The sequence below is a fragment of the Dendrobium catenatum genome, unplaced genomic scaffold (genome assembly GCF_001605985.2).
Source record: "Dendrobium catenatum unplaced genomic scaffold, ASM160598v2 original_scaffold_27293, whole genome shotgun sequence".
Taxonomy (NCBI): domain Eukaryota; kingdom Viridiplantae; phylum Streptophyta; class Magnoliopsida; order Asparagales; family Orchidaceae; genus Dendrobium; species Dendrobium catenatum.
In genome coordinates, this window is record NW_021345752.1 from 14,402 (window position 1) to 31,415 (window position 17,014).

Consider the following 17,014-nt stretch of genomic DNA (forward strand, 5'->3'; position numbering starts at 1 on the left):
GGATTTTTTGGAAAAAGGTTTGGAGGGTGGACCAGGGAGCCACAATGAGAGCAAGGATTCGGCATCCAATCATAGACCACTTTGAGCTCAACATCATCTCCATATAGACAAACCAGAATAACATCCGAAAAAGTAGATTTTCTAGATACCATAACGCAGACTCTTGCAAATGTCAACTGAGTTTTACGAGCAGTCAAAGCATCAACCGCCAAGGGGTGACCAACATAGCTTGCGATTTTTGAAATCCCCAAAGGGTTCCAAACAGCTAAGGGTAAGTCTAAGATTTTTATCCAAATGGGGATGGTGCTAAATTCATCCCGCTTAGGAATGAATTTAGGCTACAATTTTTTTAAAATAAACGGACAGTCAAAGAAAAATCAAGGCCCGCCTGACCAAGTGGCCTCAAAATCCTCCGCATATGCAAATTTAAATAGGAAAAATCCATCATTTAGGGAGAGAAGATCTACCGAACCTTTGGGAGTCCAAACCTTTTTAATGGTGTTCAAAAGACTCATGTAAGTGGGGGGGGGGTGGGGGGGGGGGGGGGGAATGAAGGAGAGGGAGAAGTCATTTGCCACCGGATCTTGATTAGGTAGATTACCGATGAAGTTGAGGCCAGGAGGAGCAGGGAAGACAACAGCTCCAGAACCAGGGAGAGGGGGGAAATCTGCCACGTAGGAGGAAGACGCCATCTGGGTGCACAGTGGGGAGGGGGAAGCCCCTCCCCGAGAGGTGGTGAAGAGGAGGCATGAAGGAGAAGGGTCCTCGCCAAAACCCTAGTAGAGCAACGCAAGGGCAAAAAAATCTATTCCTCTTGAAACTAATTTATACAAAATTTATTTTTTTTTCATAAATTCTCCAATGAAAGAAATAAAATACTCCTCTAAGGGCATCTCCAACCAAAAAACTCATTTTTCACTCCAAAATGCAGTAACTTGTCTCCAACCGAACTCCATTTTCTAACACAAAAAAAAGAATATTCCTAGTATATTCTTTTACCATATTTCATTTATATATTTTTAATCATAAATTTTATTTATTGAATTTTTGAATTTAAATATATTATAATAAAAAAAAATATTTTTTGCTCCATAAAATAATTTGGAATATTAATATTTCATAAATAAATAAATATTTAGTTAATAAATTAAAAATTACATTAGTAATAAAAAATATTAATATGTCATAATTAAAAAATATTTAGATTTCTAAAAAAATAAGATATTTCTAATTTATTATTTTAATTAGTAATAAAAATTTTCTAAACTTGAATCTTTAAAATTGAGAATTAACTTACGAATTAAAAATCAAAAAAAACAAATGGCGAATGAACTGTGCACCGCTATATTGGCGTCACACTGTTCATCTCCGAGCAAATGGCGTAAAGAATGGCGCTCGGTTGCAGCTAAAGAAGAACAAACACTTGAGTTGCCCTAAAGAATTCATTGTAAAAATATCAGTTTTTTTTTTTAACTTTATTTTTTAAATATTTGCTATTAATTTGTATAAAAAATTAGAAAAAATTGAAATGAAAAATTATTTTTTAGTTTCTAACTTTCTATAAGAAATTTGATATAATGGATAAGTCCTATATCCTCCGAAGCTCTTCCCGAAGCTCAGGCGCAGGCGCACGCAGCATGAGGCATGAGCTGGAGAATGCCCATCCTGGATTAGCTCCTCCGGCTTCTGACATCAATCGTGGATCCGACGAGGAAAAATGGCTTCTTGCCGTCGCATCCGATCGCTAGTTCGGTACTGCATCAAATTTTAGCTTTTAAAATATGAGGAAAGTTGGGTTATTTCGTCGTCTTCCTCGCTTGCCAATGGCAGAACTTCGGAGCTTTTTTAGACGAGAGACGTATGGGTGGAGAGCAACTGGTGGATGGCAGTCGACCACGTGCTCCAATTTGGCGCTGGAGGCTTGTTAGGGTTTTAACTATATAAAGGAGAGGAAAGAATACCCAAATTCCTCGTTCACCATTCACGAACAGGCGGGCTGCGACGGATTCTTCGGTTCAGCGCCATTTTGACAGAGGAATAGAAGTTGAAACCGTATTTCTTCCAAAAAAGCATTTCAATTTTCCATTTGATTTCATATGTTTTAACTTTATTTTTGCTCATACGGTAGAATAGAGCCTGCACAATCCTTAACCGAACTTGTTTCTTTTCCGTTTTGCTGCAGCGGCAGCAACTAAGAACATAATTGACCCTTTTTCCTCTTAGTTATTTTCCTCTTTAACTGTTGATACCTGTGACAATTGCATATTTCAAGTACCTTCTTTTGCCGTCCTGAGCTATGTTCTTTATTCAGGACAGATTAAAGGAGGTTCTACAGCACTTCTTCATCTAAGAACATGAAAATGGTGACCAGAACAGTTGATCTTAGATCTGATACTGTTACTAAACCATCCGATGTGATGCGAGCTGCCATGGCTAACGCTGATGTGGATGATGATGCCTTAGGAACAGACCCTACGGCATTCCAATTAGAGTCTGAGGTGGCAAAGGTTATGGGTAAAGAAGCTGCAGTCTTTGTACCTTCTGGGACCATGGGGAACCTCATAGCCGTTCTTGTTCATTGTGAGATAAGGGGAAGTGAGGTTATCCTTGGTGATGACTCACACATTCATGTTTATGAGAATGGGGGAATTTCAACCTTTGGAGGCGTGCATCCTAAAACTATAAAAAATAATCCTGATGGCACTATGGATATTGATAAGATTGAGGCAGCAATAAGGACTCCCACTGATTCCCTTTACTACCCAACCACTCGATTAATTTGCTTGGAGAATACGCAAGCCAAGTAAGAAATTCAAAGTTTTTATTAAATTGTTATTTTAACTTTACTAGTCAAGTTTGGGTTATGAGATTGGTATTTGCTTGTGAAGTTTCTCTTTCTTTTTTTTTTATTACATATTCATTTAAGTTATGTATATTTTTGAGATTTTCAATTATCTATTGCTTCAAATGCTTTGATATGATGCTCTTTAGATTGGTCTCTCATTTGCTACATGTGGGGTCTTCCAGTTCATCTTAGGAAGTCATAAATGCTACATATTTACATTTTTATGTCATGGCCTTACCCTCCAATGTTGTTGCTGCTAGACTTTCATATATAAAAAACTGTGCAGTGAGGCCGAGTGGGGCCTAATTTGTAGTAGTTAAGTCATTTATAAAGATATTCTGATAAAGAATTGTTCTTAAAAAAAAAAAAAAAAATTCCCAAATAACATCAAGAGTAGTTCTCTTTAAATAAATTGACCATGTTTTGTGAATTTGAGACAAATGGCCACGTGAAAATGACTCTTCGATCTTTCTTTGGATATGAAATAGTCTCCCTTGGAATCATCAATCCAGGCCAAACATTTCAACTTTTTTTAAAAGTCTGAAATTTTGTTTATTGTTGACAAAGAAATGCGATAATATATCTAAGTGCAAATTTAACTCTTAGCCGAACACAATGGAGAAAAAAGATTCATATAGCCGACCCCACGTAGTGGGATAAAGGCTTGATGTTGTTGTTGACAAAGCAACACATGTGGTTGCAAAGTGAAATTTCATTTGCATTTACCATTATGCCCATTTGCGCTCTCTAAAGTTATTGGTTTCAGAGAAATTATTGAGTGCGAAGTCCGGACATAGCTATGCATCCGGACTCCAATAAAATTGTGACACGTGGATTGTACACGTAAATTTTATTTATATATATTTATTATGGTACGTGACCCAGCGACCCGGCTCAATCCAGAGGTGAATATTTTGAAAGTTGGGGAAGCGGAGTTGGTCCATTGTGTTCACAGGCCTTGTTTATCAACATTGTAAGAGGTCCTCATCTTTTCAAAGCCAATACAAGCTATTTTCATCGAGAAAAGCCTCCTCACTTCCATGTCCTCATTACCAAGCCATAGATTAGGCCATGCAATTTGTTTGCAAATGGAATCATATTTTAATCAACTAAGATTATGTTCACTGTTACATCTCTTAGTATGGTATCTATACAACCCCTATATATTCTCCCGTTTTGATGAAGGTTTTTACCAAATTCTTAGATATTATTGAGAAATGTCAATACTTTAAGGAATGGATGCTCTAAAGCACCATTCATAGAACCAATATTTTCATTTCTTTCAGTCCTAATGATGGTTATGCAACGTACTAACAACTATGCCTTGTTTTAACTATAGCGAGTGTGCTTGCTAGTTCTTGGCTATTCATGTTTTTCAATTTTATTGAGGCATTCGATAGCTAGTTTGGTATTTTTAAAATGATTAGTTATCAAACTTAATATCTATTCACACTTGATTTTTTGAGATTGAAAAACTACTAAACTCTAAATTCATTGACCTTCACACCTACCATTTTATGTTGCTCTATAAAAGAGAAAGAAATTAATAACTACAATTATTCATAACCATAAAAAAATAGAGAGGAGGTGCAGAGAAAGGAGTGGGGTTTGCCAACCCCAAAGAGAAGGAAGGTGTTGTTTAGGTATTTGTAAGAGGGAGAAATCTATATCAAGAAGCAAATGATGTTGTTTTCAATTCCACCGAAAGGACTAGCTTTTTATTATGCTCTTGCAATATGGAATGTAAGCAACAACAACATTTTTTTTTCTTCGTGTCCAATCTCTATCTTCATAGAAGGTTATTGCATTTTCTCTTTACAGGTGGTATGGGCAAGCTTGTATTTGCATTTATTTGTAAAAGTTATAATTTCTTCATGTACTTTTTTAAAAAATCTAATACATTATTTAATCTCTGTATGGCTAGGATAGGTAAGTCTCATTGAACCACATAGATTTGCATCTTATGGCTGTAATCTTTGATATGTTTTCTCTTTATGTTTATTTGATCTTGCTTGAAGTTTTATTATTATCATAAAAATTGGTATCATATATTATGAGGAGTACAATAGTCATTAATTAGTTGTGTTTTATAATTGAGGTCTTGACAAAGATTTAAAGCAAATAATTATAGAAGGTTTGTGGCTTAAACTAGAATCTTTATATATAACCAAAAACTTATAATAAATTATATTAGAAGTAAAAAATTGTATTTACTCTGCATATAGGAGTGTACGTCTATTAAATCACTTCGCAATAATTATATTATTCAATATTTGAAAAATATTAATGTGATTATAGATGATGAGTATCAATCATTATTTCTATTGTGTTATTTACTTTTTTTTTTACAATTATTTTCATGATACAATGTTTTTGCTCATGATAGAAGAAGTTTAGTGGATAGAAAATTTTACTTTTTTCAAAGAATGTGATTTCTAAGCTTGAGGCAACTAATAAATTAATTGAAGGTATATTATCTGTTAGAGTGAGCTTCACAAGGGTTTTATTTGTTATCCTTATCATGACAAGAAAATTTCAGAATAAATTTAAATAGATCACTTGCTTATACTGTTAAAAAAATGGCATATAAAGAGGAATTTTTTTTCCTATATTAAAGACAGATCAAGAAATACAGGATAACCATAAAGAGGACAAATCAATTGATATAAGTATTCTTGCAATTTTTTTTTTAGTTATAATATTAATCATGCTCTTTTGGTGATTGAAAATAACATCTGTAATGATAAATGGATTCTAGACATAGCCTGTTATAATCATGTGTTTTATTAAAGTATATTTTTTATGTAAATGTCAAGTTCATGTGGTTGTGTTTATATGAGAAAATAAGATGTGTATAAGATTAAGGGTCTTAGTATAGGTTGAGGACACATAATGGTTCAGTTGTATTGTTGGGTAGAGTAAGGTATGTACCATCTAAAAGAGAAAAAAATTAATATCCTTAAGTGCTCTTAGAGTTATAGGATATAGATAATTGGGTGATGTTGAAAACCTTAAGGTTTGTAAGGGTGTGTTTGTTGTCTTGAAAGCAAATGGAGTTTAGTTGACTCTTATGTTTCATAAAATTTTATGTTGCATGTTGACATGTTGAATTTAATAATTATGGTGGTAATTTATGGAAGAAAAAAATGATAGTAAGTATATGTCATCAAGCACTAGAATTTTAAAAACTACTTAATAATCTATTGGTGATGATTGCAAAAGAGCAATGCAGAATAAAATTTCTGTAAAGGACATATGAGTATTTGCAAGGCAAGCAAAAATTTGGAATCAGTGAGCTTCATGAAACTAATGTTATGTTTGTAGCAAAAGGATATGGCATGTTTGCTACTAATGAACTTAGGTACTTCAAAGCCATAGTAGTTAACTTTGTGATTGGTGGAAAAAGGTTTCCCATGGTGAAGTGTTTAGAAAAGATGATTAAATAAGTATATTTAAAATTCAAACTCCATGTGGAAGATTATTTGGTGTGGCTTCTAAAGTTTCTTAATCATTTTGGAGAAGTTTGATTTTGTATTTCAAGATTGGTGCCTATCAAATTTAAGATCCATTCACATTTGATTTTTAAGATTGTGGCTATTAAACTTAAGATTCATTCACACTTGATATTATCCATATATCACATAGTTCATTAACTTTATTTGCCTTTAAGATAATCTGCGAACCCCTGCGCACCCCTACAAACTTAAGGGATTCAGTGCTATGTGAGAATTTATGTCCTGTAACATTAAGAGTACTTAAGGATATTAAAATTTTCTCCTTATAAATTATATGCTATTCACTAGCCAATGATATAGCAACACCTTAAGTCTTCAACTTCATATGCCAGTACCTCTAGTCTTATATACAACTTTAATTCTTACATTAATACAATTATCAAAGTTTGCTTATGCATAAAAAAAAAAAATTTCAATTAGAATACATGATTGTGCAAGCTAGCTTCAGATGTTTATAGTTTGTCTTAAGTCGCCAAGAAAATATTGTTGATGTCATAATTAGAAAATTTTATTACAACACTTGCATCAGCTGATTTATCGTCTTTGTGGTTGTCATATGCTTTTAGATCTATTTAAGACAACTAAATGTATCTTCATGTATCTTTTCTTTTTATAGTAGAAGTGATTTACTTAAAGTTGTTATGTGATTTACTTATATTATGATTAGAATAAGATCCTCACTTATAGACTTCATTCTAACCTACAATAAACCTTCAATTGATTTATCATATCCTTTAATAAAAGTGAATTCTTGACATCCTCAAGTTTATTGTGTCACAATAATTCAACATATCTTAGAAGTGTTTATAAGGACATAATAACATATTAATAATAATGCTTGATATGCATCATCAAAAATTACATTAATATTTTTCAAGTTATGAATAATAGAATAGCCGGTTGTGATTTGATTGATTAACTTCTTACATGTAGTGTAAATACAATTTTTGCCTATAATATAAATTGTTGGAGGGGGGGTTCTTGGTCATGTATAAAGACTCCTCTTTGAGTCACAAAACCTTTTGTAGCCGTGTTCTTGAAAACCTCTATCAAGAGCTCATTTATCATGCATAGTTAAATCATTGGGAGAGCGCTCTCTTTCATATCTTCTTTTTCTTGTTCACAGACATCTTTAAATGACTCATGGGTGCTTTCATTAGATCTTGTTGGATTAAAACACTCCGCATCTTATAGTTCTTTTAGAGCTCAAAGTTCATTGAGCCATCACACTTCTCAATCTCAAGCTTCACAACCGTCATACTCCGCATAGCCTTGCCTCTTTATTAGTTATTATGATAATAATACTTCGAGCAATATTAAATAAATACGTAGAACATATAGAAAAAAGTCACAATCACAAGACAAAAGTTTATGTGGATCAGTGAGAGTCATCTATGTTGTTGTTACAAAAGTTCTAATAGTATACTAATCTTAAAATTACACTTTGTATAAATAAGGATTGAAATACCATTTTTTCCATGCCTATGATAAAGAGGCAATGCAATCACCTACTGTGATGGCGAAGGTGAATGTGGAGAAAGAGATAATGTTGTTGCTTCTATTACTCACATCTTCTATTGCAAGAGTACAATCAAAAGCTTCACCTTTTGATATAACTAAAAGTAGCAATGACTGCTTCATCTTGTGCTTGATCTTGAAAAGGTCGGCTTTCTCTCTTCAGAAAACATGTGAAAACTACTTCCTTTTTTCTAGGTTGACATCTCCCTCTCATTTCTCTCTACTTTTTTGTGGTTGTTGATAATTACAACCATTGATTTCTTCTTTTATAGAGCAACATAAGATGGCAAGTGTGTAGTATTAAGTGAACAAATCTAGAGTTTGATAGCAATCAATCTTGAAAAATCAAATTTAAGAAGTTTATTGAGTTAGGTAGCCATTTGTCTTGCAAATGTTCTTTAGTTCCTCTGTGAAGCATCCACTTTTGCTAAATAATTTTTTATTATTTATATATGTGTCAGACATGCTACCTGCCTGGAATCACGGTTTTCCTGTGTCTGCTTCTTCCAGAAAAACCTATTGGACCATTATAGGATTTCTTTTTTGTTAAATTTTTTTAGTCCTTCAAGCATGATGCCTTGGAGCTTGTTAATTTTCTTGTTGTTCTGAGTGATTTAAATATTACCAGTAATTAATTAAGAGAAAAAAAAAACTTTTATGAGATGACAGAGATAACACTTGTAATTGGAAAGGAAAGCATTGTTTGAGTTGAGAATGCAGTGATTTTTTGGATGTCGGAGCGGTAGTTATTGAAATCCACATTACATATTATTATGGGAATTTGTTGTCACAATATATTCCTTGAGTAATCGCATTTTTACTACAAAAATTATAGAAAACAAGTATATATTCCCTCAAATCCGGTTATTTAAATAGCATCCTGTAAACCTTATCATGCAAAAATGCAATGTGAATTTTACAATTGAACTGTCTTAACTTGTATATTTTTTGTTTATCCTTGCTGCAGTTGTGGAGGTAGATGCATTTCTGCTGAATACACAGACAAAGTTGGTGAGATTGCTAAGAAACATGGTTTGAAGCTTCACATAGATGGAGCACGCATCTTTAATGCTTCTATAGTACGTATCTTAGCATTGCTCATAAAGTACTTGTAAATTAGTTGGTTTCATTTCATAAACATCTTTTACAATACCATTGAAATTTCTTTCCAAGTATCTTCACATTCTATTTTTCTCATTTTTAGGATCATCATATCTAATTTCCTCTATTCATTCAAACAAAATGATATTCTCATCTCATTATTTATTTTTTCATCATGTATTCAATTGGGTGGAATAGTTAGCATGTTGCAGTTTAGAATCACACGTATATATTTTGTATTCCAAGTAATGTGCTTGATATCTAGATTCATTTTCTCATTGTTTTAGTTTGATATGCCAGGCTCTGAGAGTTCCCGTTCACAGGCTTGTACAGGCTGCTGATTCTGTTTCGGTACTTATGTTCCTTCATGTTCTTAAGTTCACATCAGATTTAGTTTTTTATTTGTTTAATGGTGTAAACTTGACTTCAACTAATACCAAAGCTTGTCATTCATTTTTCTTGTAATTGTAATATCATTCAGGTGTGCTTGTCAAAAGGTTTGGGAGCTCCTGCTGGATCTGTTCTTGTAGGTTCGAAAAACTTTATTGCAAAGGTAAAGGTGTAAAACTAGCTTCAAACACTAAGACCTATCCCTAAGCATTGCTTTTCACCCTACTTTTTTACTATATTTTAGGCTAGAAGGCTTAGAAAAGCCTTAGGTGGATGCATGAGGCAAGTTGGAGTACTTTGTGCAGCTGCTTATGTTGCTTTGAGTGAGAATGTTAGCAAGCTTGAGGATGATCATAGAAAGGCCAAAATAATAGCAGGTCCTATCTCGTAACTCTAGTTTTGCATGTTTTCTTTTTTGTTTGTTAGTTCTTCCATGAAATTTCTAGATTTCTGAAAGTATCCGCGGACCAGTGGTTGAAGGAGAATGTTGTTTCTTTGGATCACAAATTCAAGTGAAATATTTTGAGATTTATTACTCATCATTCCCAAAAAAAATGTTTAGATTAATCATCATAAGCAGTGAAGCCCATGTTTGGATTTTTGCTTTGTAACTTATGAGTTTTGTTTACTATTCTTAAATTATTTGAAGTACTTCTTATGGTTGTTAAAATTATTTATCTTTTTCAGAAGGATTGAGTCAAATTGAACAATTTAGTGTTGATGCAAAGTCGGTGGAGACCAATATGGTTAGTTGTCTATAGTTCAGTGCAAAATCAATTTTGCAAATAACTTAGCTGTTGACAGTTTAATTTAGAATCTTGCAGTAGTTTTAATCTTCTTTTTTCCTTTTAGGTCTTTTTTACCATCTTAGATACTTCAGTTTTATCACCTAAAAGGCTCTGTCAAGTCTTGGAAGAGCGTGGTGTGCTTGTGCTACCTTCAAGCTCAACTAGGTACATTTTCAAACTAGTATTTCTTGCTGTTTTCTGCATTCTCTGCAGAATTTTTTTGTACTTTATTTTGCATTTGTTGGGAATTAAGTAAGATCAAATTCAAATCAACGAAGATAAAAAATAAAATAAAATAAAATAACCACACTGATGACTGAACTTGCTAAGAATTTTATATATAGTATTCCAGTTGATTCATGTCCTGCATCTCCGCTCTAGGTTTCACTATGTTTACAGTTGTGTTGTGGTCCTTGTGGAGTATTTTAAAGTCCTGAACTCTCAAATATCATCCACAGATGATCATGTCCGCCTTTATAAAAAAAAATGGTAATAAAACAACTCTCAAAGTACTCAGGCTTTGTTTGGGACGGCTTTCTTACTACTTAAAGCAACTTTTTAGTACAAAAATCAAATTTTTTTTAACTAAAAAACTACTTTAAGAAGAAGCAAGAAAACCGTCCCAAACGAAGCCCTAATTTGCGTAAGAGATTTCTTCGTGACATATTAATTACGCTCCACAACTTAGGCTTTGTTTAGGACGGCTTTCTTACTTCTTCTTAAACCCGCTTTCTAATACAAAAATTAAAATTTTTGTAGTAGAAAACTGCTTTAAGAAGTAGTAAGACAATCCTCCCAAATAAAACCTTAGCAACAATATCTCTCTTGCATGTTAATGACATTCATACTAAACATTTCTTAATATTTATTTAAAATTAGCTGTATATTACAGCTACTCCTTGAGAACAAACAAGCTTTTAATGAATAGCTTGCTGTCATAGCAGCTTCGTTTAGAGGAGAAGAGGAGCAGTAAACGAATGAAGAGTAGGAATCTCATATACATTAGTGAATACAAGCCAAAACTATTTATCTAAATACTACTAGAGCTGGAATTACTCAACTACCCATAGTAGTTACATAAACCTGAAGAGTGGTTCTGTGTAAGCGGCTTGCTTGGCAGAAGACTCAGAGTGATGGAGCTGAGTAGTATTCGCCTTAGTAATTGAATTGGTTTGATTATCATTATCAGCCCCCTCAAACTGATGTGGGGAAAAACCATCAGTTTGGATGTAAGAGATTGAGGCGTTGAGTGTGTAAGTACTTGGTGAAAACATCTGCAAGCTGATCCACACTGGAGACATGATGAACCGTGATGTGCCGGGCCTGAATACAGTCACAAATGAAGTGATAGTTTATTTCAATATGCTTGGTTCGTGCATGAAAGGCGAGGTTAGAAGCTAGTGACAATGCTGAAATATTGTCACAGTTGAGTGGGGTTGATGAAAGATTTATAGAGAAATCAGCACATAAGCGATGAAGCAAAATAATATCCACAGCTGCAGCAGCAAGAGAGCAATATTCTGCTTCAGTAGAAGAGCGAACCACGGTGGATTTCTTCTTGACTTATCAAGAGAGGAGTGTTGAACCAAGAAATATGCAATAACCTATAGTTGATTTGTCTCTAGCCCAATATGAGTCGGCATAAGTTGATAGTTTGAGATTGGTCTTGGGTAGAGACCAAGAGATATGGTGCCTTTGAAGTAGCGAAGAATGCATTTTAAAAGCGGAAAATGGTAGAGTAATGGTTGATGCATATGTTGGCACAATTTGTTGAAGGCGAAAGCAATATCAGGTATGGTGTTAGTTAAATACTATAATGAACCAGCAATTTGGCAGAAAAATGCAGGTTGAATGTGGTTAACTGTAAGTGAGTTGAAGTTCTGGTTCAGATGGCCCTTTTGCAGGTAAAGGTGTTGCCAATGGTTTGCTATTTGACATGGCTGAAGTGGATAAGAGTTTAACATAGTTGTGTTGAGACAAATGGTAGCCTTCGAATGTCCGAATGAACTCAATGCTGAGAAAGTGAGACAGTGCGCCAAGGTTTTGAATTTGGAATTGTTGCCGAAGCTGTTGTAGCAGGGTAGATATAAATTGTGAATCAATACCACATAACAGGATATCGTCAACATAAATGAGTAAATAAACCGTTTTCTGATTGTGTTCATAGATGAAGAACGAAGGATCGGCGGGACTAATTTTAAAATCTCTGGCAAGAAGAAATGAGGATAAAGTTGCAAACCACTGCCTTGCTGTCTGTTTAAGACCCTAGATTGCTCTGTGCAATTTACAAACATGAGTAGGTTGTTGAGGGTCTTGAAAACCTTGGGGTTGGGCGATATAAATTGTCTCAGTGAGATTCCCATGTAAGAAGGCATTAACTACATATAGTTGAAGTATGGACCAGCCATGATGCAAGGCAATGATGATAAAGGTTTTAATGGTTAGGAATTTGACCACGGGACTAAATGTTTCTTGGTAATCGATGCCGTATTCCTATTTGAACCCTTGAGCAACTAAGCGGGCTTTGTAACGAGCAAAGGTTCTGTTGGCATGACATTTGATCTGGTAGATCCACTTGCATCCAATTATGGTTTGATTTGATGGAGGAGGTACTAAGGACCATTTTCCTTGGGATTGTAGAGCATTGAATTCGGATGGCATGGCTGCACGCCAATGAGGAAGCTTGGCGGCAGTGTAGCAGGCAGGAGTAGAGGAGATAGTGTGTTGAAGGTCTAAAATTTGACGGGATTTTAAATTTCCTGTATGGAGATGGTTAGTCATGGGATGACGTGGTGGAGGTGGAGGGCCAGTAGAGCTAATGTTTGGTGAAGTGGAGGAGGAAACAGAGATGGAGTTATTAGAAGCAGCAGAGGTTGATTTTGTAGAGGATGGAGTGGAATGTGATAATGGCTCAGTGGGTTGAAGTGTTGGAGAGTTGTGAAATATATGTGGAAGGTTGGGTGGAAAGGGTGGAAGGCTTGTGTGGTGAGGAGTAGTTTCTGATAGCGAAGTTGTAGGTGTTTGAGTAAATGCTTCAAAAAAAATGACATGTCTAGAGACAATGCTAAAAAAAAAAATGTTTGGAGACAATGCTACAGTTTGTTAGGGTATTGAAGCATATATAGCCTTTTTGTGAAGGAGCATAGCCAAGAAATATACAAGCGGCAGAACGTGGGGCAAGTTTGTGGGAAGCATAAGGATGGAGCAGGGGTAGCAACGACAACCAAATTTGCGTAGATGCAGATAATCAGGTGGGGTTTTGTAGAGGAGCTGGTAAGGTGATAAAAAAAGAGTAGTTGGTGAAGGTAGACGATTGATTAAATATACAACAGTGAGAATTGCATCAATAAAAAAAGAAGCAGATAAATTGGAGTCAATTAGAAGCGTTCGAATTGTGTCAATAAGATGTCGGTGTTTGCGCTTAGCAACATCATTTTGTTGAGGAGTATGAGGACAAGTATATTGATGAGAAAAGAAAAAAAAGTATATTGATGAGAAATACCATTTTTGCAGAGAAATGAGCATAAATTATTGTACAAAAATTTTCCACCACCATTGGTTTGAAGGGGGCTTATGGTATGTTGAAGTTGTTTCTCAATTAAAATTTTGAAGTTAATTATTATGGAGGTGACTTCAGATTTTAGTTTGAGTGGATAAAGCCATGAGTATCTTGAATTATCATCAATTAAAAGCAAATAATATCTAAAACCAGAACGTGAGACAATTGGGGAAGGACCCCAAACATAAGCATGGATTAATTCATGTGGAAATTTGGATACGCGAGTAGAAGTGCTAAATGGTAGCTTGTGGCTCTTAGCAAGAGCACAGGCATTACAAAAAGTGTATGTAGAAGAAAGTTTTGCAGTAGGAATATATTCATAAACAACTGCTAAAGTGGTTGAATTTGGATGACCTAGCCTTTGGTGCCATAGGTCGGATGGAGAGATGGAGACGGTCGTGGTAGCGGCAATGATAGGAGCATTCATGGAATGACGGTTGAGAGGATAGAGGCCATTATGGCAAGGACCATGGAGAATGATGCGTTTGGTCTTCAAGTCCTTTACACAAAAACCAGACTTGTTAACTAAAATAGAATAATTTTTATCTTTAGTTAATTGTGATATGGAAATGAGTTTATAGGTAAGATTTTGCTCATGAAGAAGGGGAGTAAGGGAAAACTTATGAGACGGTGTAGGAAGTAAACCTTTATCGGACTGAAGAATGGGGAAGAGAATTGCCATTGCCAATGAGAACTTGATTGTTACCAATGTATAGTGATGGTTGTTGAAGAGAATGAGTTTCTGGAGTGAGATGAGTTGTAGTTCCTGTGTCCGGGTACCAAGTTGATGTAGTTGTATCATCTATAAATGCAATATTGGCATTGGAGGAGTTAGATGAATATTGGAGGTTGGTTCGATTCCAACAGTTTAGAGCTGAATGACTTCTTTTCCCACAAATTTGACAATCTCCGGCGAATTTGGGCTGACTGGAACGAGAAGAATTTGCTATTGGTGAGGTACCCCCACGACCACGATAGAATGGAGATGGACCACGACCTCGTCCAAGATTGTTGGTTAGAGCAAAATGAGTGTCAATTTGCTGGACAGAATCAGTAACAGCAAGATCCTTAAATGCACTTGTTGCTTGATTGACTTCTTCGCTACACAATAGTGGTGAGTAAAGATCGTCGAGACTAACTGGTGTATGTTTAGTCGAAATAAATGCTTTAAATGATTGATAAGAAGCCGGCAAGCCATTTAGTATATAAAGGATAACATCTTACGTGTCTATATTACCCCCAACGGCTGCGATATTGTCAACCAGTCATTTTACGTGAGACAGATACTCTTGCATTGACTAGCTTTGCATTGAAATAGAATGCAGTTCATTTTTTAATTGGATTACCCTAAGAATGATTTGTGGAGAAGAAACGATGTTCTAGAGTAGACCAAATTAAAGAACATGTATCAAGGTTAAGAATATATGGTAGAATAGATGGAGAAATGGTATAAAATAATGCTACCGAGGGATTTTGATCTACCAAATGCCAGGAAGAAAACAAGGGATTTAGAGTGAGCTGATTTTCGGCAAAAAGGATGTGTTTAGGTGGACATGAAATACTGCCATCGAGATGACCGGAGAAGCCGTTTGCGGTGAAGAGTTTGAATATTTGAGATCTCCTAGTAAGTTAGTTGTCTGAAAGAAGCCGGATATGAATAATATTTTTTATATTTGATATCAAAATTTAAGTGTGGATGGAATTTGAGTTTCAGTTGAAGAAGAAGATGGCAGAATAGCTGTAGCAGTTGGCGGAGGTGTGGAAGGAGAGACGGACGAATCTCCCTTTTATGCGAAATGGATGGATTGGTGTTTAGGCTAGCCGCTCTGATAGCATGAGAACAGTCAAGCTTTTAATGAATAGCTTGCTGTCATAGCAGCTTCGTTTAGAGGAGAAGATGAATAGTAAACGAATGAAGAGTAGTAGTAATCTCATATACATTAGTGAATACAAGCCAAAACTATTTATCTAAATAACTACTAGAGCTGGAATTACTAAACTATCCATAGGTATTTACATAAAGCTGAAAAGTGATTCTGAATAGGCGGCTTGCTTGGCAGAAAATTCAGAGTAATGGAGCAGAGTAGTATTCGCCTTAGTAATTGAATTGGTTTGATTATCGTTATCGATCCTTTGGTTGGAGCTTGTAGAACATCAATTGTAGGAGGAAATTTTCATGCAAAATAAAATAATAAGATGAAAAATTAGATTTTTCTCAAGTGGAAGTTGACTATATAGATCTTAGGAGAGAGATGCAAAGAAATAAGGTTCCATCTCCTCATCTTCAGCCTATCAAAGTGGTTCTGCATTTTCTCGTTTGGAGCTATGCATAGAACAACATATGCTTACTAAACCTGCCAGTTATTTTTGCAAAAAAGAAAACTACATACAGAGGTTCCTCAAAAGGTAGTTTTTTTATTATGTTTTCTGATTCCTGTGAACTCTTTTGTGAAACTCTTGTCACTCTAACACTTTGCTTTATTATATTCTTTTGTGAACATTTGAAATACAATTCAATCATTATATGCTCCATTTTTAACTCTAGCGACGGCGGCAACTTCGATGTTGATGTCTCATATTTCTCTCTGCAACATTTATTTCTTAAGACTTAGACTTCATTTGGGATGGCTTTTTTATTGCTTCTTGAAGCAACTTTACAGTATAAAAATTAAAATTTTTTGTATTAAAAAGTTGCTTCCAGAAGCAATAAGAAAACTATTCCAAACGAAGACTTATTTCCTTCCACTTTTCATAAAGCCAATATCATAGTAAGATTCATCATGGACTGATCACATGAACCTGCAAATTATGATCAAAATGTTTCCAATTGTTACATATATCATAAGATTTTGACCAGATCCCTCTTTTGATTTGCTGTAATCAGTATCAGAATAGTTCTACATTACCAGATATCAGACAATGATGTCAACTATGCCCTGACATGCATTAAGGTAACTCAGAAACATAGCAATTCTATCTATGAAATTTCTACAGAAACCTGATACTGTTTCTCCATCTCCTTTTTCCAGCAAGCTGTTCATCAAATTTTGACTGAAGCTTCACCAAACAATGGAAACTAATCAAGCAGCCAAGCCATGGTGATGATCACTGAAGAAATTGTTTTTATTTACTAATCTTGCCATTGTTTGTTACTGCAATTAATCTCTTAATAAGACTCTCTCTCTCTATTTTCCCTTACCAAGCTCTCTATTCTCCCTTACCAAGATCTGAAAGACTTTGCTGTCAGTCTTATAATACTTGACCTCTGTTTAGTTTGCTTGGAGGCTGGTTATCTTAA

General features: G+C 34.8%; 1 protein-coding gene across 5 annotated transcripts; it reads left to right on the forward strand.

Annotated features, from left to right (window-relative positions):
- The first annotated feature begins 1,581 nt into the window (after positions 1 to 1,581).
- LOC110107077 (probable low-specificity L-threonine aldolase 2) lies at positions 1,582 to 17,014 on the forward strand. Of its 5 annotated transcripts, XM_020837219.2 has the most exons (11): positions 1,582 to 1,752; positions 1,831 to 2,052; positions 2,317 to 2,803; positions 8,846 to 8,957; positions 9,280 to 9,330; positions 9,461 to 9,532; positions 9,614 to 9,746; positions 10,057 to 10,115; positions 10,222 to 10,322; positions 16,601 to 16,667; positions 16,746 to 17,014. In XM_020837219.2, exons 3-11 carry the CDS (start codon positions 2,355 to 2,357, stop codon positions 16,794 to 16,796), a joined length of 1,095 nt encoding a protein of 364 aa, XP_020692878.1. In that variant the 5' UTR covers positions 1,582 to 1,752; positions 1,831 to 2,052; positions 2,317 to 2,354; the 3' UTR covers positions 16,797 to 17,014. The 5 variants fall into 5 exon arrangements, with proteins under 5 accessions (XP_020692878.1, XP_020692877.1, XP_020692876.1 ...); XM_020837218.2 differs by having other exon boundaries at positions 1,582 to 2,052; positions 2,312 to 2,803; XM_020837217.2 differs by having other exon boundaries at positions 1,582 to 2,052.